This window comes from Sardina pilchardus, chromosome 8, assembly GCF_963854185.1.
Source record: "Sardina pilchardus chromosome 8, fSarPil1.1, whole genome shotgun sequence".
NCBI lineage: Eukaryota > Metazoa > Chordata > Actinopteri > Clupeiformes > Clupeidae > Sardina > Sardina pilchardus.
The window spans coordinates 14,964,376-14,987,842 of NC_085001.1; the positions used below are offsets into that span (position 1 = coordinate 14,964,376).

General features: G+C 45.3%; 1 protein-coding gene across 2 annotated transcripts in view; it reads left to right on the top strand.

The window, feature by feature from the left end:
* Window positions 1-23,467, top strand: part of setbp1 (SET binding protein 1) — a 47,113-nt gene that overhangs the window by 3,031 nt on the left and 20,615 nt on the right. For both annotated transcript variants that reach the window (XM_062542910.1, XM_062542911.1), the window contains exon 2: window positions 5,373-6,046. In XM_062542910.1, coding sequence (XP_062398894.1) covers window positions 5,552-6,046 — 495 coding nt within the window. In that variant the 5' untranslated portion in view covers window positions 5,373-5,551. The remainder of the gene's footprint in view (window positions 1-5,372; window positions 6,047-23,467) is intronic.

A 23,467-nucleotide genomic window follows, 5' to 3' on the forward strand; every position in this document is an offset into this window, starting at 1 on the left:
CCAAGGACAAATCTAATTGTTGGCAGCCATTTCTAGCTGGATATCTGAACAAGAACACCTTTTGGCAGTGTATGGTTGGAGGAAGGCAAACTCTTTCTTTCTTTCTTTTCTTCTTTCTAGCTGTCTTTCTTTCATCCTGTCTTTGTGTCTATCTTTTTTTTTATTTCTTCTTCAAGTTCAGTATATTGGGTTTACATTACACCATAAGTGTGGGATGTTATTCGTAATTCTAGGAAAGCCAAAAAAGCACAGTGAAAGCTTGCTGTAATTCACTGGATAGAAAGTCTATTGTTTTGGAGAATTAGTTAGCCACATCAGTAAGCACAGTTCAGTGGAAAACATGTTAATAAAACAGGATTATATTACTTTATTTGCAGTCTCATAAGTCCATGCAGTTAGAGCAAATGTCATCAGACAAATATCACAGTCAGTCACATCAAATGAGACTGACTGCCTTATTCCATTTCTTATTTTTTGAGCCATTCTGGTTGTGTAGCCATGTACCCAGCTTGAAATAGCATTTTTTGGATATCATGTCTCCACAATTGTCCACATAGCCTCTGAGGTCAGGCTTGAGCAAATGTGGCCAAAGTGATGAATTGACTTGCTCGTGGAGGACTTCCAAGCATTTGTGTCTCTCCTACCAGAGAGCTGTCAAGCCTGCCACTCCAGAGGAGCCGATTACTGGTGCAAGGGGACAAAATCACTTCCCCCTCTACCCAGGGGGTGTGATGTGACTGCATCAAGCTCATTATTCTGGCCGTAGCCTTGTTGTCGAAAGTTCTCGTGTGAATGGTTTTGAATGCGCCTGTTGGCCTTTATCCGACAAGCATTACTGTGCTTTCAGTGTGGGCGTTTTTTTTTTTCTCCCTTCTGAAGAGATGAATTATATGTAACAAGACAACCACAAATTATACTATGCTGGGCATTGGAAAACAGATTTCCATTGAGCTCTTTTCTCTGTTGCCTTCTATGAACAGGATATTAACTTACATGATAGTATTGTCATGGTATGCTCATTTTTGTGGCATAGCCTACAAATAAGTTATAATGAGCTACATGAACTGAATATGATCTCAAAAAGTTTAACAAACATGTTATAATCAATTATAGTGACTCAATACACTATATCATGTACTTAAACTCACAAAAAATGCATACATTATGCAACTACTTACGCATATACTCCATAGTCAACATGACTGTGTTGTGGAATGTTACTATGTAATGCAGTGTTGTATTACACATTATACCCTACATAATGTTACACATAAATCCATGGCAGTATTTTATACGGTGCCAGACTGTGCTGTGATATGCTGGGTGGTGTTGCTCTCCTAAATCTCTCGGTGTCTGCTGGCAGCCAGTGAATGTGTGACTGTTTGGCTGAGCTATTTGTGAGTCGACCTGAGGCCCTCGCTTCATGGCCTTAAAAGGGCTCCATGACAGCACGAAAGCCTTTCGCACGTGCTGTGTGTGTGATGCTCTTGCCCCAGATAAAGCGTTTGCTGCCAGCCAAGGCACCCAAATGCCTTTGTTTACCACCCCAAAAAAGACGATACTCTACGTAGGTGAAAACCACATTTAAGAGGCTGGCTGGCAGTAGTTCTACAGTTGCCAGTTGCCTTAGAAAGAGGAAGAAAGAAAGAGAGAGAGACACCAAGAGGGGATCTAACCACATGCCAGCAACAGCAATACCATTTACAGTAAGCAGGCTGACTGATTGAGCGACACCAGGGAAGGGAGTCGTCTCTGGGAGTTCTCAGTCAATACACATCAATGCTGACATAACATGGCTGGCACTCGCCAGCCAGTAAGGAGGTTCCCCTTTCATGAAAGGAAACTGTTGCAACTCATGGAGGCCCCTGGACATTCTTCCCAACTGTTTTCTTTTTCCTGGAGTTGAGTGTGTGTGCATGTGTGTGTTTTTAACCTCTCGAGGGTCCTGCTTATTATTATTGCAAAGTTGTTATGGGCATAAAAGAGAATTCCAAAGAAGCATTAGATTTGATAGGGTGTCTCGGTAGAGATAGACATGTCTTCTTAAAAAATGCCAAGCCTGAATCCAGTTTTTTTTTTTGCGCCGCGAAAGACTGCGATGGCATTCATTATTTATGGCTGGTTTTACTGTGCTGGCGATCAAAGGAAATACCTCGCTTCATGTTGGACAGACCTTTTTAATCAATCCATTTTGTTATCTTATCGCATTTTACTGTGCTGATAATGTCATGTACCAGACACTGAGAATGTCCCTCTGCATGCCTGCGTGCCAGCAATGAACTTGTTAAGTGATCATTTTATGAGTAGGTAGCAAAAGACTCAGTGTTGAAGTGTTTGGCATGGATGAGGAGGCCTGCAGAACATTCCCTGAAGTGTTGTGAAATGACGTTTGTTTTTGTTGTGATGCATTAGGGCTATTTAACGGTGAAATATCTGGTCTGTGATGGGATTGCTGAGGAATTGCAGGATTATTATTTTTTATTCATTCTTGAAACCCAGTAGGGATGTAACGGTATGAAAATTTAACCCCACGGTTATAGTGACCAAAATTATCACGGTTTTCGGTATTATCGCGGTTTTAAAAATTGTGTGTACAATATGTTAAGAAAGCGCTGATGGGTGTAGACAAGCTGAAATATTTTAGTTTAAAAAAGTGTGACAGTGTTTATTACATTAAAAATATAAGCAAACCCTTATTGCCTTCAGCAGGATACCGATCATTCACAGCAGTGGCAATCCTAGTCTCTGCTCAACACACACAGAAAATGGCTTGTCTTGTTTCTATAGCATATTTTGAATTCATAAACTTTATATATTTTGCTAATAGTTTAGAATATGTTAGGATCTGCATAATTACTTATAGCTGAACATATTCAGTAATTTGAATACTTCATATTGATTTTTAAACTATTACACTTGTCTTTAATGGCTTTAATGTTGTGTAGGTCTAATTGAGAGCCTGTCACTTTAAGAGATACGTGAAGTAGGCTAATTATATTAACCTTCATTCGGTTTTAAGAAAGTAGTCACGCATAGTTCAAGGATATCCGTTTTCATTGAATAAAATTAATGTTCAAAAAATTAACAAGTCAAAGAAAATATTGCTGGGATCATAGAAAAGATAAGTGTCTTGCAATGTTAACTTCTATGATTTTGGTGAGCTCTGCTACTGTAGCCTACATTAATGATAGACGTGACGCGTGAGCTAACGGGATAGTTACCTTGATGGAACTCTCTCAAGATGTAAAAGTTTGCCATAGGCTGTGTAGCTTTTTTCGGAAATTGAACTAAACACTACAGTAGGCCTAAATGAACTACATTCCATAGCCAACTGTAGGTAGGTTACCGTGGCATTGTGCTCACTTTTTCCTTGGTTGGAAATGTTGGCTGCTTATAGCTTAACATTTGATTTGGAGTTTGGTATATCTGTTTTATCCAATGAGTGACACCCAGCGCTCAACATAAAACTTCACGGCATTCTCCTGATAACGTTAGTGGAATAGCCTAGATTTAATGTGAACGTGTAGGCCTACATAAAAAGACGCAGAGTGGCTACATTATACAGCGCACGTCTTGGGGTGAAAATGTTGCGCCCTTTAAAAGCAGGTGTAGCCTTATCCGAATCATGGTTAAATCCATCAATTACACAACAGAATTAGTAAGGTAAAGTTTGTTTCATAGTTGCCTTCAGCTTGAGTCTAAAGCAGGCTCGGATGAAGCTGGGAGGAATTAAACACGCGGTTACCACATCGTAGTAGGCTATCAACCGTGATAATAATGATATTCGAAATGAACACGGTAATTGTTATCATCAACATTTTTATCATGGTTTACCGTCACACCGGTAATCGTTACATCCCTAAAACCCAGCTAATGGACGTTTCAAATCACCAGCTGGGAGGAATTCTTGGGTAGATTCACTCTCTCTCGGAGTGGTGAAAGTGAGGATGTTTGCTTATTAGATGATTATACCCAATGACATCCTGAACACTAATGAGGCCGTACCACATCCTCCCATTTCACATTCCCCTTGTCCTTTGGCCTGATCTTTGACACATTTGAGTGCTAGTCCACGTTGGAACGGGGCTGTGTTAGTTGTAAGGTACACTGCTGCAAAAATATTGGTGTTGGATTTGCCCATACAGTATGTATCTAGAACAGAGCGCACTAGAGGAAAATTGTAATACTTGCGGACCCAAGTCCGCCTCTCGATTTCCAGATCTCCACTAAGCTTTATTTAGACAAACCCTCTGGCGTTCTTTATCAAAACCATATGAACTAATGCGCAAAAGCCCTCCGCACACAATGTGCCACATAAAATTCACCGCAGATTGGCCCAGCCGAGGTTTAAAAAATTGACTCGTCAGTTTTCGGCTGAATACTCAGATGGTGTCCATGTGAGATTTGAAGTCAGTGGCCAACAAGCAACAACAAGCATGCACGGGCGTAAACTATCTCCCCCCATCATCTACCACTCGGTTAGAGGCCTGTTCATGCATGTGCGCTACACTCTCTTTGACGCACACTATCACAACATTTCATCGTTACACGGAGTGTGTACAACCAGGGTTCGATGACCTTAAGTGTTTGAAAACGGAGACTGTACATTTTCATTGAGGGCTGCAGATTTCCCTCTCTCTGGAGGAAGAGAGAGAGAGAGAGAGAGAGAGACTGGCAGAGGGCGGGAGAGGGAGAAACCCCATAGTGCTCAGTCCTGTCTCTTGATGCAGAACAGTTCACTCTGGAAGTGTTGCCATCCAGTGTAATTGGGCTTTTCCACAAGAGTAGCAGCAGACCAGGTTGCAGGTCTGCATGCTGTCTGTCTGGGAAGAGCCGGCTCTGACAGGGGCGGCTTGTTTTCACATGTTCACACCATGAGCGTGGTTACTCCACTCACCATTAGAGTCGGCATTAACGAGGAATTGGGAGTCCACGTAGTGTGCGGTGAGGAGGACTGTGATGTGGCAGCCTGTGGTGGGCTTTAATACTTCAATTGAGAGCGTCCAGATAGCGCATGAAAAGACATGCATGGGAGTCTGTTTTTGTCTGCCAGTGATTTTAAGCTTTAAACTTCAAGCATGGCACTGTAATGAATGTCCCACTGTAATGAAAAGAATTGTGCCCAAAGAAGAAAAAAAACAAAAAAAAACAGGGATTATGTGTCTGAGGGACTCGGCGCAGAATAACTGATGTTCACTGTTATTGTGTGCTGTGCTAATTGCTAAGCCATTTATTTTTCTCAGTGAGGCTCTTTGGTTTTGGATGCCAAGGGAGTTTGCCTTGTGTGCGGTGTAGACTCCTCTGCTCATTCTGACATGGCAGTGGGGAGGTTCTTATTCGTATTTGTTTGTGTTTTTCTCTCCCCTATGCAGTTTCATCTTGGAAAATCTGTATCCTTGTGAGATTCATCAGATTCAGAGAGCAATAACACCCAACGGACTCCGCCATCGCCGCTATCGGAGAGGGTAGCCAGAGTAAGCAGGTGGGGCACCTGTTTTCCTGAGTTTGCTCCTGGTGTCCGATTCCCAAAAACACACGTTGGGGGTCAGCGATGGAGCAGAGGGAACTGTCCCGGGCATCCCGACCAAAGGCGGTCAGTGAGGCCGAGTTCTTCCCGTCCGGGAGCACCATCAACCGGGCGACCTTGGCAGAGCTCACCGGCGGCAGCAGCCTGCTTCCCAGTCAGGCGAAGGGGCTCCTGCTGCCCGGGGAGCGAGGGGCAGCAGAGCACGAGGAGGACGAGGACCTGGGGCTGGGCCGGGACGTGGACGCCAGCTCGAACGCCGACAGCGAGAAGTGGACACAGCCGGACGGCATGGAGGAGCAGGAGTTCTCCATCAAGGAGGCCAGCTTCTCCGAGGGCAGCCTCAAGCTGAAGATCCAAACCACCAAGCGCGCTAAGAAGCCCCCCAAGAACCTGGAGAACTATATCTGCCCGCCGGAGATCCGCATCACCATCAAGCAGCCTGGGGAACACAAGACAGCCAAGCACGGAAAGAGCAGCAAGGCAGCCAAGGAGGAAGACAAAGTACCCCCAAAAAAGAAGGTAGGGACTTTTCCATTTACTCGTTGAGAAACACTTGACAAGCCGCAATGGGCATCAAAGCGATTCAGCTGTCAACCGCACAAGACGATCCATCTTGACGAGCTTGGAGATGTAGATGAAGATGTAGAGTAGCGTTGCAGGGTTCTTGTCAATAAATCCTTCACTCAGCCCATGAAATATGCAGTTGGTGGTCAGATGGCATTTGAGTTTTGCTCTCTCTGACAGCTTGCTAGAAATACACCAGACAGGGCTTGGAAGTGCTGACACTAATTGAAAAAATGGATAGGGCGAGATAGCTAATCTACAGTGTAGACAGATTCCGTCTATAGATACGTGGCTTTTTTTTGTGTTTGATAAACAATTACATACGAGCGAAGAAAAGAAACATTCCTTATTCCCTGTGCAGTTTTCCTGATGTGTATCTCCTCCTATTGTTTCTAAGGCTTCATCATGACTAAAGTGTTTTTTTTTTCCTTGTGAAGAAGAGGGGAAAAAAGGCTACATTTGATTTGGAGTAGTGCCAAGCTGATAGAAATTCTGGGCGATTGCTGTTTTTGCTCCAGCTGTTCCCGCCATTCTGTGCAACGGGTTGTGTGAAGCAGTCTTTTTCTGCCATTAACCTTCTGTGGCACTCAGCACCATAAATGAATAGGCACGCGCTCACTGAATCCTTGGTTTTCTCGAGATGGCAGCTTTTTGACTTTCAGTGTAATTATCTTGGTGAATGTTTTTTTTTCTACTGTAAGCATGATTAAAAATCACAGATATAAATGAGAAATCAGAGAGGCATTAAGCTGGATCTGTCTCTCAAGGCAAAAAAAAAGAAAGCGTTGCTCTCAAACATTTTTTAATGCTCTGTGGCATCATCTGATCTTTCCTCTGTGTGTTGGTTGGCCAATACATTCATGCCTTATTTAAGGTTCAACTCTAGCATAGTTGGTTTACCATAAAAACTTTTGGAACATACAGATCTTGTCTTCCCCATGAGACATTAAAAAAGAACTAATTGCATTCACCCCGTTTCAATTTGTTCGCTAAAACTCACTTTAGGGAGCATATTTAGAGTATAAAGAAGTCAGCATACTCTTAATGTACTTTTTTCCAAAACAGAGATGTTGTGCATTTCTCATTTTATGTTCTGGCAAAAAGGAGATGGCAAGAAAAAAGTATAGAAGCTTTTGGGAGAGAATGAAAGGAAAAGCTTTTGATACCACAGCCTGACCCTGTAATTTCACATAATTAGGGAGAGTATGCTTGCTTACTGAATCGGAGGGAAGCTGCCAGTCTCAGCATCTTTTAGCAAGAGCAACAAAGCTTAAATTGATTCCTTTCACCCTCGTAACATTCAGGAATTTTGTTGTTTGTCTCCTTGGAATACAAATCACCATATAACATGCACCCATCAAAGGACATATCTTGTGAGATGAGTTCATGTTTGTAATGTTGCTCTCTAACAGAGTTCATTGTTGTTCCCAAGCGTTGATGGCAAGGATTCATTTTGAAATGATAGTTATAGAGCCTAGCCAAGAACTTTTCTACACAGACTGTCAAACCATTAATTAAGGTAACTCTCTCTGTAGTATTTGCATCTTATTATAAGTCCGTTTGGATGAGAGTGCCAGCTAAATCAGTAAATGTAACATTAGTTCAGTAATAAACTGTGTATTATATTGAAGTGTTTTAAGAGTGTGCGACAAGAAACAAAATGTGAATAAAGTCACAGATCCTTGTATTTCCCTCTGTAGAAATCATTTTAGGTAGTTGGATGTCATGCCTTAAGCAATGGACTGGCTTGGAGTGATCTTATGCATGAGGAATGGGGGTAGGGAGTGAAGAGAGAGAAAGAGAGAGAGAGAGAGAAAGAAAAGAGACAGTGGGAGGGAACAAGGGACAGAGAGGGAGAAAGGCGGGAAGTCTGAAGTGCAGCTGTCTCTTTTTGGCATCTCCAAATTGCCCCAAAGACAGAAGGTCAGAAAGGGCATTAGCAGAGAGAGGAGGTGGCCTCCCAGCAGCCCGGCAGAGGGCTGGCCCTATCTGCGCCCAACAGCAGCCGCCCGCCACCCCCAAGACTGGAGAAATGTCAAGCCCCCTCCTGATTTCAGGGACACACACACACACACACTCCTTTTCCCTCTTTCATTCTCTCTCTCTCACCACACACACACACACTCAAACACACACACACTCACTCACTCACTCACACATACACACACACACACACACACACACACACACACACACACATACACACATACACACACGCTCACTCACACACACACACACACACACACACACACACACACACACACACACACATACACACACACACAGACGCATACACACAAGCACGCACACACACACACACACACACACACACACACACACACACACACGCACACACACACACACACACACACAGAGCAGCACATGTGTAACACAGTTAAGCACACTGTAATGTGAAATGTTGATGCTTTCACATCACAGCATGTACATTAGCAATTGCTCATTAGCCTTACCAAAGAGAGAGAGACAGAGAGAGAGAGAGAGAGAGAGAGGCGACACAGCTCAGTAGATTAGATGGAAGCGAGGCTCATTCCGCCTCTGCAGTCAGAGGGGCTTAGTGGCGAAGCCCGCCGCCTCTCCTGTGCACTCAGTTACTAGCCGGGCAGGGTCAGAGGTCGGCCTGTAATTGAAACCGGTCAGGGCTCGCCGAGAAAGGGCTTACATCAACTGGCCGGACTGTGACAGCTGGTGTCTGGGCTCCCCATTTGTGGTAACAGCCCCCTTTTTCCTCCCTCCTCCACCTCCTCCTCCTCACCTCCTCCTTCTCCCAAGTAATGAAATCACATCTCAGCCAAGGCACTTAAAAAAAAAAAAAAAAAAAACGGCACGAGGCACTCCGATGTATTAGCTTGATCTCTTTACATCACTTACAAATGTCCTCACCGCTCTTGTCAGTAGTTACACTCACGCTGCAAATTAGTTTGCGGTTAGCAGTCCTTGGGGGAATAAGTCGATGAATGTGATGTGGTGGAAATGTTGTCGACACAGTCGTGCCCCGTAGCTGTGGTCTGAAATAGATGCTGGCAAATTATTCCTTTTTTCTCTCTCTCTTTCTCTCCCTCTCTCTCTCTCTCTCTTCTGTTGCAAGAGAAGTCAGAGATTGGATCTGTATTCCTGTGGTTTAAATAATGCACAGCTTGGGGCATGCTGTTTTTTTTTTCTTCTTCTTTCATTTCCATGACATTTGTATTCAACAGCCTTGACAATGGATAGCTCAGAGCATGTTTTTTTGCCTGTCTTCCAAGAATAATTATCAATTTTGTATTATTAAGCAAAGATCTGCAGGAGGATTATCATAATTTGGTGGATTGCTGAATTTTAGCCTTCATCATTGAGTCTCATCCGTGTATTCATTAAAATTTGATGCCAGCTTGTGAGGAGAGGAAACTCATGTCCTTAGCATACAGAGTGCTAGTCCCCCAGTGGCACGAGCGTAGGTGTAAGTGCATTGTGATGACTGAGGTAGATGGAGAGGCGAATCAATACTTGAAGCTGCACTTTGAACAGCTGATGTCAAAGATCCCTGGCCCTGATGCGCCGGTGTTTGACGAAGGCGCCCCCCAATGCCAGTCAGCTCCACTGGAGCGCACACATACACATACACACTGACACACATACACGTGTAGACACATACACATGTAGACACATACACATGCACACACACACACACACACACACTCACACTACGCACACACACTACACACATGCTCACTGGTGCAGATTTGTCAGGGGATGGGCTTGCCAGCTCTGGCTCAGTACTCCTGAGGCATCCAACACACACACACGTGCACACACACACACACACACACACACACATACACACATACACACATAAGATCTATTTCCATCTCTCGCCTCTCCCGTCACCTAACAGGCCTGTCATTTTTTCCCCTGACCAGCGGTGGTGGAGGTGGAGGTGGAGGTGCTGGTGCTGGTGTAGGTGGTTTTAGTTGCAGCTCCTGGGCTGAAGTCACTGGAGAGGAACAGGTTAAATAAATGAGAGACTTGTGTTTGGGTTAAATGCTGCTTTTGTGCCGTAATGATCGGGGAGTCTGGCGCGGAGCAGATGGGCCACCTCCATGTCTCATTGTGTCTGGGTCTCTCTTTTTTTCATTTTGGCTGAACTAATATGCCAGATGGTGGCAGAGAGGAAAGGCCAACAAGTGAGGCTCGGCATATGGGGAGCCTGTTTAAAACGGGACCCCGCTGTGATGGGGGATGGGCAAGGGATGGATGATACAATAGCAGGTAATTAAGAAAAGGACTTGACTTCACCGGTGAGCCTTTGTCTACCAGTGCAATATTTGCTGAAAACCTGCCATTTCCTATCTCAAAAAAAAAAAAAGAAAAATACATTTCAGGCTACAAATCAGGTTGATTTTTGTTTTATGTGTGGTGGGTAACATGCTTACAAGGTGCAAGGCTTGAAATGGGCTTATTGAAGTGCTGCACCTGTGATTCCTTGTCTGATTGATTCATCGGAAACGTTACTGTGGTCTCTTTCAGGATGCTCTCCGCCAGTGCATGGCGTATTTGAATTTCAAACAGGGCAAAATTATACGGACATGTAGGTGCGCAGCGGATTTTTTTTTTTTTTTTGCCATGTTATTTTCTTCATAGGCAGCTACCACTTCTCAATTTCACGTTTGAATTTATTCTTTTGAAGAATTCATGCCCATGCCAGGGTGCATATTGATTTGGTTTCAATCCAACTCAAGCCTGGAGTAGTTTTCTGCCTTTGCCAGAACATATTGAATGAAAAGGAAGTCGAATACAGGTGTAGCCATTTGGATTACACATCGCATTAGTTACATTGCGGTTCATTTGCGCGTGCTTCCAGATAGTTTTTCAACTAGCAATGTGTTTTTTTTCTTTTCTTTGTGTGTCATGTTGACAAGTCAACACTGAGGAGAAGCAGACCACTGTGTATAATGGCCTGATTGGTGTGAGTGAGTAACTAGTCGTGGACTGTTTACCACAGGGCTGGCTGGGGGGGAGGGGTTTTCAAAGGGACAAGCATGTGTGTGTTGTTTCGTGCTGAACCCAAGGTTAAGCCTGCTGTGGTGTTCACCCACACACTGTTCTGAACTGACTCTCTCTCTCTTGCTCTGAGTCTTACACACACTGTCTCTCTCTCTCTTGCTCTCTCTCTCTTGCTCTCTCTTTCTTTCTCTCTCTCTCTCTTGCTCTCTCTCTCTCTCTCGCTCTCTCTCCCCAGCTCGTTCTCTGTCTGTCTGTCTCTCCTGAGAATTCATGTGTTTGAGTGACTCTCATCCCTCGGGGGGTTCTTCCCCTCTGTGCTCATGTTCTACCCCTCATTCTAGTCAAACCTCCCCGACCAGCCACCCCAAAAGGCTGCTTGTCATTTCAGCCACTCCAACAAATGTTCCTGCAGTCCAAACTGACTCTAATGACATCTGCACACTATATATATTTATTTTAAAAATGTGTGCTTTTCTCTCTCTCCTTTTTTTCCCCTGCTGTTTTGTTCCCTCTCTCTCTCTTTCTCTCTCTCTCTCTCTCTCTCTCTCTTGGCTGCTCAATGAAGCCATCAGTGACAGTAATTAATGCCAGAGAAATGCAAAGACGGCCCCTCTCCATTGAGCATTGTAAGGTGTCTAATAGGCATGCTATACTTTTCTCCTTTATATTGAGCGTCTGCCGTTGACGGCTGTCGGGGATTGTTTATTTCTCGAACATGTTCATCCATTTAATGCGGTGGAGGTGCCAGATCTCGGCGTAAATCCATTTAAGGACCTGTGCAGGGTGATAAGGGCCTGGGGGGGGTGAGGGGCGGCCTTGAAGTGTGTCCAATCCCACGCCCACCCACCTCACCCCATCCCCCCAGGTTGGACTTTTGATGTCCTAACGGCATTGGGCCGACAGTTATCTGTCACTCCCACAACCCCTCTTTCATATCGGGGGGCCCCTGGAAGCCATCTTTAATGTCCGGGCGTAATCCCTCAGGAGCATGTCTAGTGTATTCACCAGAAAATTAACCCTGACATGGTTGCCAAGATGATAGGTGACTTCCGCAACCTCTTCGCTAGGAATATTTATAACGGGCTATTTGTCAGCTGAGGACGGCGGTTGGGTGACCGGTAGGAAACTCTGGAGGGTTGAAGGGGTCAAAGAGAGTAACCCTACTGCCCAGCTCTTGGGCCTGAGGATGGAATACTGAGGTGTCTGTTGAGGTCATTTACAAAGCACAGCTATGTCAATATTGGGCTACACCAAATCCTGCCAACATTGATTTTTTTCCCCCTCAGTCAATGTTGAATTCTACGAACAGGAAGGGCTTGTTGTAAATTCACAGGCATGGATTTGTAAGTGGAGTGTGGAGTGTGCTCCGTAGATAAGTTTAGTTTTTTTTTGGAGGAGATGGAATATCCATCAATTGAGGTCCCTCCCCAAAGTGGAGCCCCTCTTTTCCTTACTCAGATCAGCATTTTTCCAGAATGTGCAGGGTCCCAAATGAAGCCATCTACGTTTGGTCTGGTCAAATGAAGCCATCTACGTTTGGTCTGGCCGGCTACAAGCTGTGACTGCCTTTGTTTTGTGAGCCACTGAGCTGGAAGGGGTGTGTGTGTGTATGTGTGTGTGTGTGTGTGAGTGTGTGTGTGTGTGTGTGTGTGTGTGTTTTCTCTTTTTGGGAGGTGTGTGTGTATGTGTGTGTGTGTGTGTGTGTGCCTGCGTGTGTGTGTGTGTGTGTGTGTGTGTAGTGGAGGGTGGGGGGGAGAGCACAAGGGATTTCAGAGAGTTGGGGGTATGTGTGTAGAGGTTACGTCTGTGATTTAGTACCACCGAAACACCAGCTGTCCCTCTGTGTCCGTCTCCATGTATCCCAGCCACCAACCCCCCGGTAGGCCAGGCAAAGTGCCACTGCCTCTGATGCTCACTGAGGGAGAGGCACCACACTTCACAAGGTGATGGCTGCCACTAGCCCCCAATTACCCAGTTCATTTGATCTCTCTGTTTTATTCGATTCATGTAACCCACCCGGGAGTTTAAGGTGAAAACAGTCATTTTTCAATCCCAGAGATCTCTTTTGTCTTCTGTGTTTATGTCAATATACTAGTAGGACACATTGCCAGAGGCCTTGAAGTAGGAGTTAAACATTCCCAAAAGGTGTTTGGCTACCGGAATGCTATTTGTATCTTTTGCTCACAGCCTCCTCTCTGTCCTGAGTTAATTGCAGATCCATGTTTTGACCCTCTGTGAACTACAATGCTGCCGGTGAGAACTGCACTATGGGGGTTGTGTGTCTGTGTGGGTGGGTGTGTCTGTCCATGTGTTTGTGTGTGTGTGTGTGGGTGTGTGTGTGGGTGCAAGACAGGGTCAGAGTTTAGACAACTGGAATCCCCTCCCCTGATGAGATCTCTTATGAGGGGGCTTGCTGTTGTTTTTAGCTCACGGCTGTTTATATATTCTCATTAGTGAATGAAGTATCGTTTGCCGTGTGGCAGGAGCCAGTGTCATGCAGTCATATCTATTAGTGTATTTACAATCCCGTATTAATACATGGGGAAATATTTTAACCATCATGACAACGTTGAGCCATCGAATAAAGCTGTGTCACTGCTACTATTGCAAGAATGTTAGACAAGTATTGCTCAAAGAGATCCTAGAGCCAGTTTATTCACAGCCTTTTTGTTTTTAATTAACACAAAAGATGCCCAGTAGGATTCTCATATTGGACCCAGGACAATGCAGCTAGAGATTCTCAAAACCGCAAGAACCATGATGTTCCAGAATGTTCTAGTCATTTTTCCCCGCACCCCATAAATCAAGCTCTTCTCTTTTATTGGTCACAGAAACGGGTTGTTAAGTTCAGAGGCCATTCTTCATCTGATGGCCATGTGAATGGTAACCTGCCCACGTAGCTGAGAAAGAGAACCGATTTCTTTGTGCCTCGCGCTGCTCTTCATATGGTGGTAATATGGAAAGGTCAGGGTGGCGAGGCTTCATCATGACCCTTGATGGGAAACGGTAGTTGTGGCTGTCCCCTGAGAGATGTCCAGGGAACTAGGGGGATGTGGTATTTGCATGTGATCGTGTTCCATGCTTCCGTTGGAAAAACCACAGACACGGCAGCAGAGCTGCCTGTCCTGGATGAGTGCTCCCAATCCCTGATATATACGACAGAATTTAGAGTAGTCGTTGGAGAGAAATATAAAAATGACCTCATGAATTTATCTTTTAATTAGAAGAAGCCAGAACTGGACACTTCCCTGTCTTGCTTTTATTGCGCTGCACTGTTCAGGTCCTGGGTGAGACCGGCGGAGGCAGTGAGCCTGTGGTCAATAGTGCACTTCAGACCCTGAGAGCCGCCCTGCAACATAAATGTCCTGCCTGCTCCTTTGTGTCCCTGGCAACTTAAGTCCCTCCTCATCTGTCCAGATCCCGTCTTGAACCCTGTAATCTCTCGATGTCAGACAGCTTATCAGCCTTTCCAAATTGGACTTTGCTCCGGGGACCTTTGGCTGAGTGGCGCGTGGAGCGGCTATTACACTGGAATCGGGAATAGTGGGATTAGAATCCGCTCAAAGCCAGGGAAGAGAGAGAGAGAGAGAGAGAGAGAGAGAGAGAGAGGTGAAAAAATCCCACCCATGACAGCCAAATGGAGTGTAAAAGCTACCAGAGTAGCCAGTGCTGGTCAGCCGCCAACATTTCTTCGAGGGTACTGTGAAAGATCATGTGACATGTCATCAAAAAGGAGCGAGCGGCGCTCCTGTGGAATGGTGGCTGCTCGGTGACAGTTCACCGAGGAATTCCTGCCTCAGATGTCCGAAGCATTCCCGTCCCTGCTCCGTCACCAGAGCTTCCCAGCTGAGCTACAACTGTGTACATACCTCTTGGCTCAGCACGTTCGACCTCAAGATAGAATATGAAAAACAAAACCACCCCCGGCATCCCAGGTCCTATCACAAATGTGACCTTCAGTTGCTAATGGCAAGCTGTCATGGTTGCTACCATGGTAATCACCGTCTAACTTACAGTTTGTAGGGGCCGGAGTAACATAAGATGGCTTCATAGCAACCGTGAAGTGTCTGAGGGCTGGCATGTTTTAAAACTATTGCTATGTGCCAGCCAGTTTCATCCAAAGCAGAGGATATACAGTATATTATATCATTATGCTAGTAATCAATTGGCAAACCCTACATGTTGGTGTGCATCACACTTGGCTGTGCAGTTGCGTTAAAAGAACACCTTACTTAAATCAAGGCGTTAGGGTGACTTTATAAATAGGATTTCCTCACATTTAGCTGAGAAACCGAGTGGACCATTAGGAAGGGGCAGTGCAGAGTGCACCAGACAATCTCTATTGAGACATTGTTTACTTTCTCCCCGGCTTGGAGTAGATGATGGTGTTTTTCTCTCTTTCTCTCTCTCTCTCTCTTTCCCCCCCCCTCTATCTCTCTCTCACCCTCTCGTTGTTGCTGCTGCAGTCCCTTTAATTGATTCCCTAGTAAACCGCTAACCTCGGCAGGTTGTGTAACTGTTCTTCCTGCCTGCGGTGGTGCCTGGAGGGTTTGGGCTATTAGTAACCACACTCTCCCCTCAGAGGGGGTTCAGGGTTGGTGCGGGCAGGGAGGCCAACGATTGGAGAGAGTTTGTAACGTCCCTGGTGGTTAGCTCTATTCATGTCATTGAAACCTCATCTCATAATTGGCTCTCATAACAAACAACACAAAATGGCTTGTGTTTTTTCCCCGAAATTTAGTTATTTAGTTGTACAGTAAAGGTATGCGTAGAGTTAAGGTATGACACACATATACAGTATATGTAACATATTTCTGTCTTTATTTTCACCCCTCAGCCTTGGACCCTTATTTCCAAGATGAATGTTGTTTTGTGCAAATGTTGTTGTTGCTACTAGACACACCTCTCGTTGCCAGCCAACTGGGAGCTTGGCCGGGCTGGTGAGTTCTGTTGGCTTGTTTTGTTTTGTAACGAGGGCACCCAACAATCCGTGGGACACATTGGAAATATAATGAATAAATGAGTGGCCATGGTTTCGGCTGGATATCTGGTCTCACCAGGTCGATGGTGGTGCCACGGGGGCCATGTGGCATATTGACTTTCACTAGATCTCACTTCAAGCGCAATTGAGTTTGTCAGTGAAATGTGATCTGCGCCATCAGCTGTCTGCCGGAGATGGTCCTGTCACTGCCGCCGAGATGTCAGTGGCCCCAGATACCTTCCACTAAAGCTTCTTCTCCCTGAATGCCCATTGAAAAGCCAGTAATTAATTGTGGCGGACACAAAGGATCGCACGACAGCGGGTCCAGTTCTGGGACGACCTGTTTGGAGTTCTGTTACTGAAATGAAAAGTGTAGGTCAAACGAGGTAGCCGGGTTTAAATAGAAGCAGGGCCAGAGCCCTGCGGGAATTTTATTCTTTGTTTATAATCTCTTGACATTTTGTTCTGCTCAAGACCAAGACGATCATCTCGGGCACTCGTTCCCCAGAATTAATGTCTAAGCAACCTCAGACGGGGAGAAAAGCATACCGTTTTCTTTTTTCTTTTTTTAGAGTAAATAATTGCCACATTATTTGCGGTGAACAGACTGCTAGACTTTTAATTTATGAGTATTGTTGAAAAATCAGTGACACAATTGTTCCTACAGTTAACATTATCTTTAATCGGACCGCACCGTTGCACACAATACATCCAAGTTGTACATTCTTAAGGAATGAGTCATTTTAGTCCAGAGGCCTGGAAGGGAAAACGGCCCTAAATTGAAACTGGGATGGAGAAGGGGGGGGGGGGGGGCTGTGTTTGTGTAGAACATTGTGTTGGGCTGATACTCAGGGTAACTTTGCAGAGTATTCAGTGACATTCTAATTGTAAGGATAAAAGAGGCACCAGTGGACCAGTGCTGCACCCCCAAAGCTCTCACAGTGCCATGAAAGAGGTCTTTATTTTCACTGCCTGTCCTCTCCAAATAAGGGTTGTAAGGCCTGAAGGCCCCATTTTCACAATAATCACACTCGGCATTGAAGACGCTCCGGTCTCTAAGTAGGCTACTTGTTGGTTGCTTTGTGCGAATGCTTGCAATCCTTTTGCGTTATACAAAAATTAACAGAAGTTTTCTTCGTGCATTCTGCTCACGGATGATGTTATTAATTTGCAAGTAAGTCCAAGTGAGAGTAAGCCCAAGCTCACCCACCCACCCACCCCCGAATGTGGACCGTAGCCTAACATTTGGAGATTGAGGGCCACGGGAGGTTTGATGTAGCTGAGGTACAGTAAATAGTCCCGTATAGTGCGGCCGGGGCAGCAAACAGCTGTGCCTCTGGCCGGGATCCCACTGCTCCTGCCTGGTGGGAGTGCAAGATGGACCGTTACCCAGGGAGGGTTTTTTTTGCAAGGGAATGGTTCACTCTGTCCTTGCAAATCCCCCCGAATCTCTGGCGGGATTAGGGACACTAAACCCTTTTCCCTTCTCCTCTTTTCACTGCACTGCACACTGTGTCTCAGACTCTGTGGAATGCTACTTTACCATGACCTTTCACCTACACAGCCGTGAATTCTGGGAGGGGGGCAGGGTAAGAATTGGGGGCTGGATTGTAACGGTGGAGAGGCGAGGGGGGAGGTGGACGTTTGTATGGGGTGGGGGTGTGGGGGGGGGGGGGACGGCGGCTGGTCGATGGGCCGGTTGGCAGTCATTTGTAGTCATGTGCTCAGGTGAAAACAAATACTGTTTCATTCAAACCCCAGAAATAGAGCTGTGAGCTTTCCCAAGCTTGCTCGCCTCAGAAACACAATTTTCCACCAAACAGTATGTGTCGTCGTAGTAGAGATTTAGGTGTGTGGCCATCTCCATCATTCTTGAATCAGATAGGACTTTTGGGACTCTAACCCATAGCTACTCACTGTGGGGATGTTTTGACATACAGCGTCAACAGCCCAATGTGTTTTCGGATGCTCCCCGCTCCTCCTTGTTTTTCTCTGGGTGGTATGTGGACAGGTACGTTGAGATGACAAATGACGGAGCGAAGGTGATCCTGGTGTAGAACAAAACTTTTGATGAACTGAATCCAACCGTATCAGAGGCCCTCTCTCAGGGACTGCAGGTTTTAAGTGACCAACGGCTCAGCCTCAGTATACACCAGAGACATGTAGGAAGAAAAATGTTATGTCTTTATGTGTAGAGAAGTGGAGCATGTTAGGTGCTAGTGAATGTGGTTAAAGGGAAAATTGTATCTAGTCATTTGATTTCGTCGTCTCTGGTCTCAACTGAGGCTCTAGCAAGGTCAGATGCTTTGCAAGTCGTTCCTGAGGCCACGGAAGGATTGTAGTGAGATCAGACATGGGGATAGGCTCTGAGTCATCGCTTGAAAGTGCTTGGGCAGTGACAAAGCAGACAGTATTGATCCCCCAGCATATGAAGGTGAAGAGGTCTCCGTCTTGGTTTTGGATGTCCTTCACCGTAATTATTCCCGTTAACGCTGAAGAGTCCTCAGACTCCTGGTGAAGGCTTCTGTCATGGGTTATGGCAGGTTAACAGCTTCATATTTAAGCCATGATTTAAGCGGTGATTGGTTTTGTATTGAGCGATGTTGCTGCTCCCTCTTGATCGTTCGACAGCCTTGCGTATGTGAGAGAGGGGGGGGGGGGTGCTGCTGCTCAGGTGCTTCTGTACAGCTCAGCCCTTTTTAGGGTGAGATCGATATCGAGTGAAAAAACAGCTGCCGGGGAGCCAAGTGTCCCCCCCCCCACACACACACACACACCCACTACCACCACTACCCCCCTCACCCCACATTACACAAAGGAGCTATTGTTCAGTCACTCAAGGATTGGAGTTCTGCAATCCTTTTTTATTGGTTTAAGCTATTGTGCCCCAGTTCTTCTCTTTCGTCCTGTTTTGCTTGGACGGAGCAGCCATCAAAATGTTTTCTCGCCGTGATATTGAGGACGTCATTATCCTGGAGATGGTTTGCGCAGCCTTGCACCCCGCTAGGTTTGGATTTGTTATTGGTGTTTAGTGGTACTCAGCCATAAACATATCAGTCTGCATTGGCTTCTGTGTCAGATTGCAGATTCTATTCTGGAATATCCCTTCGTCATTTTCTAGGCCGTTTGCCTTTAAAACATGTCAGTCATGTCTCCCTGTGATTCCATATGGTCTTATTTAACAGTTTCTTGATTGTGTAAGAAATGGAATTGGCCTATTTGTTTATCTGAATGAGCATCACTGTAAGGCGATATTCCCTTCAGTGTTTGTGACTTGGACATTGCCCAACACAAGGTGCATAACACCTTGAGAAGCTTAATGGAGCTCTTTTAGGTATACCATGGAAGCACTGAGTGCCCTTGCCTAAAATAGTCATGAGATCTAAACACATTGTCTTGGATTAATTTGATTAATCTTTTGTTCTGTACTATTAATGTGAGTTATGATGCTTTTTGGTTTAGATTATACTGTACCAGTGTTGTAAAAGTCTCCATTGAGACTGTCAAAGGGAAGAATTTCACTGCATATTGTTACTCTGTGATTGTCTATTCTGCAGTATTGCAAAGTATTAAGATCCAATTTGCAGTTTCTGTGTCTACCGACATTGGAAAGCAAGCCGGTGTCGTGCCAGACGGCCTGTATGCCTGAGTGGTCTGCAGTGAGTTACTAATATTGACTCATCATGCATCATGAGCCAGATATAAAGTGGAGGTACAGTAACAAAACACAAGTGGTCCTTGGTACAGGTTGTTGTGCTGAAGCCTTTGGTCCTGTGGTTCAGTCAAGTGGGTGGCTTTATAAACCAAAGGTCTGAAATGTGCTCACGGCATCCAGGCCAAATGTTTTTTTTAGAACCATTTGAACGTATGGCAAAGCAGTTTTGTTCCTCCAAACAGTGGAATGTCAGAAGTACTGGAAGAATGTACTGGTCTCCATCACATGACCTTATCTTGTGGACTAAAGCTACTCACTAAGCTACCACGCTACCACGAGAAATATGCATTAGATTAAAGCCATGCAGAATAGTGAAATAAACATCACTATCACAGTCTCGGGTTTCTTGCATTGATGTTAGGGAATACTTAGAATGAGGCATGCTTAATAGTGTGTATGCATGGACCATTATATTTACTCTTTTCAGTGAAAGTGAAGTTAGTTTCAGTAAAGACTTTGATGCTTCAGAAAATAGTAACAATTGTAGTAACAGGCCAGTCCTTCAGCGCAAGCATTCCTCGTAAATCTGAACCTAAATGATCATAATCCCTTAGGAATTCTCGTTTTTAATGGAGAGCAAGCAGTAAATTGCTTCCTGCAATACTTTTGCAATCACATTGTGTTAATTACACAGGCAGTAGAGCTTGCGGTGATGAGCAAATTCCTCTCGAACTTTGTTGTGTTTTTTCTCATCCTGAAATTTCAGAGCCTGCAGCATTTCCACAAAACTGAAATAACACAGACTCTTTGAAACCTGGAATCATTTCCTTTCCTAAATGGCACTTGGCCTTTTTTCACATTTGCCTTGAGGGCAGTGGCCTGTGGAGCAAAACAAATGCTCAGTGTAACCACTCACTGAGCCCCTTCCATGCTTTTATTTTGTTGTTTTTGTTGTTATTTGTTTTTTTAACTGCTTCATTTTGCACACATTTTTTTTTTAAAATGTCTGGAAAACATTTAGTAGGCTAAATGAGTGGATGGGAAAATGAGACTAAAAGACTAACAAATGTCTTCATAGATGGTAGGCTACGTGTCCATAGCCACAGACTGCAGATGGTAATATGAAATTAGTCTGAACTGGCTAATTAGTGTATTATTTCATGAATGCTGGACAGACAATGAATTATGGCTAGTTTTCTTGTCAAAATATTATGTTTTAGGCTGCTATTTCAGGAGCCTTGTCTTGTAATTGAGTGTTGTTATCTTTTTTAGACATCAGGTGTTTTTCAGGATATGAAAATAATACGTAGTGGGCTGGGAGCTTTGCTTTTCGAAGACACCATCGCTGTGGGTGAAAACAGAAGAGTATTTATAGCTACCCCATGCTATGTCCCAAAAGAGCAATAAGGTGACATTATATGAGACTTCCTAATCAACCTAACACTAGCTACAGATAGCTGTGGATATTGTAAAAAAAAAGACCTCCGCTCTGTGACTTCCTGGCCACCCATTCCTGTTCTACCCACCCCAATGTCTGCATCTATTTTTGAGGAGTGAACAGCCTTAAAAGTGAATAGCTTTTATCAAACACAAATCTTTTCCCTCTGTGTCGTAGTGGAGAGGCTAAAACAGTATGTTAACCACTAGGTTACCTCACCATGAACTGCTCAACAATGTTTTCATGTGAAATTGGTCAAATGTCAAGCACTAATTTCCCGGCTCGTTGTCAAACAACAAATGACATTATTCTGTGGCAGTTTGATTAAATAGCAGTGGTCCTGTTTCACCAGCATCTGGCCCAAACAGTGGCCATTTACAACACGATTTATGTCTCATAGATTTCTTTTTATTGTTGGGTGTAGAGGTCACCATTCCAAAAGCTGTGCTTCATAACAGATGCATTATAATTCCTTATGAATGCGCTCTTTTGACACCAAGGACATTACACATAAAGTGTCATTGACATATACAGCTTGGAAACGTCTCCGTTTGTACAGATGGTTAATGGGTGTGGGTTGTTGGGTGATGTCAGACCCAATTAATGTGTTTTCAGCAGTTCTCTTGCCTGCCTCCTTGCCTGCACCTGCCAAGGTCAGCTAGCCACACAGGCTTCTCTCACAAAAGGTGAAATCAATGGAATCAGCATAAAAGGTGTGATTATGGGGAAATTGATGCAATTTTGCTAACAAAGGCAGTGTCGTTTTTATTTCTCTATGGGGTTTTCTTTGGGGGGGGGGGTTTGGTAGCCCTTAGCTTCCGCATGACTGATGGCTGTATTTAATTTCATTTGGCAACAGTTGCAGTGAAAGTGCTGCGTAGGAAACGTAATTATAGTTATTTTAGGCTTTGTCTGTTGGTACACTGTCCCACTGAATCCATGGCATTTGATACATCTGTGTGTGTGCGTGCGTGTGCGCGTGTGCGTGTGCGTGTGTATGATGATATTTTGTTTGATATTTGCCAAAGCTGGTTTCACAATGGGCGACTATGTTTCAGAACACTGTCGCATCAGTGAAGATCCACATTTTTGCGAACTTTTTCAGTTGTTGTCGCCGGAGCGAGTTTGTCGGGGGTCTTGTTTGTAGCCCTCCATTCAGCCGTCTGTTGTCAGATTACGCGTTAAATGTAACCGGCGGTGAGAAGGAGGAGGAGGAGGAGGAGGAGGAGGAGGAGGAGCCCTCTGGAAAAGGCACGCTGCCTGGCCCGAGACAAGCATCAGGCCAGACGCACACCTTGAGACGACATCCCACTTGGGCCCAGTGTTTTCTCCCAGAATGAATGGCGGTCTTTATATTCCCTAAAGAGCTTATGGGAAGGAGAGGGAGGGGAGGAATAAGTAGAGAGCAGGCGGGAGGAGAGGGGGGGGGGGGGGGGGGGGATGGTTGGGGTAAGAGGGAAAAGAGAGAGTTCCGTGTGAGTGGCCAGGGGATCAGGAATAGAGCTCTTTATTTTTCTCCCCTTTTGCTTTTCTCTCTTCTTCTCTTTTCGTTTTTGACCCCTCCCATCAGCACTTACCACCACCGCCATCTCCACCCCAAACCCCCAGCTCAGCTCTCTCTCTCCTTCTCTCTCTCTCTCCTCTCTCTCTCTCTCTCTCTCTCTCTCTTTCTCTATCTCCTCTCCTCGTCCTTCTCTCTCTCATACAGATTCTCTCTTAAGTGCTCCTCGTTGGGAAGCAGACACAAAGGCGTGTTAGTATTCATTTTGTTTGTTTGCTCTGGACCTGTCAGCCGGCCACACAAAGGCTGGCCAGATCAGAGGAGAGCCCAGCGCTCAATGGAGCCCAAGGGGGTCCCGGGGGGTTAGCTTCGCCAAGCGTGGTTCCCACAGGGGAGGGTGGTCCTCCACAGAAAAGGGAAAGGGGAGGAGGAGAGAAAAGAGAAAAGGGGGCCGAGTGGGGAGTGTGTGTGTGTGTGTGTGTGTGGAGTGTGGGGGGGTTGGGGTAGTAGTTTGGGGGGGGGGGGGGGGGGTGAGGTGGCACTAGGGCAGGGGCAGGGGTTGCTGGGGCAGAAAAGGGTAGGGGTGATGTTGTCTCAAAGCCAAAGGGAACTGTGTGAGAATCATATCAATCACTTTGGGGTTTTTGGAGGGAACTGCTGTGAAAGAACTGCTTCGAGCTTCGTCTCTCCCTGTTCCTGTCTTTCTCTCTCTCTCTCCCCTCTCCCTCTCTCTCACTCTCGCTCTCTCTCTTTCTCTCTGTCTGTCTCTCTCATTCCCACTCCCTTTCTGCTTGGCCTCC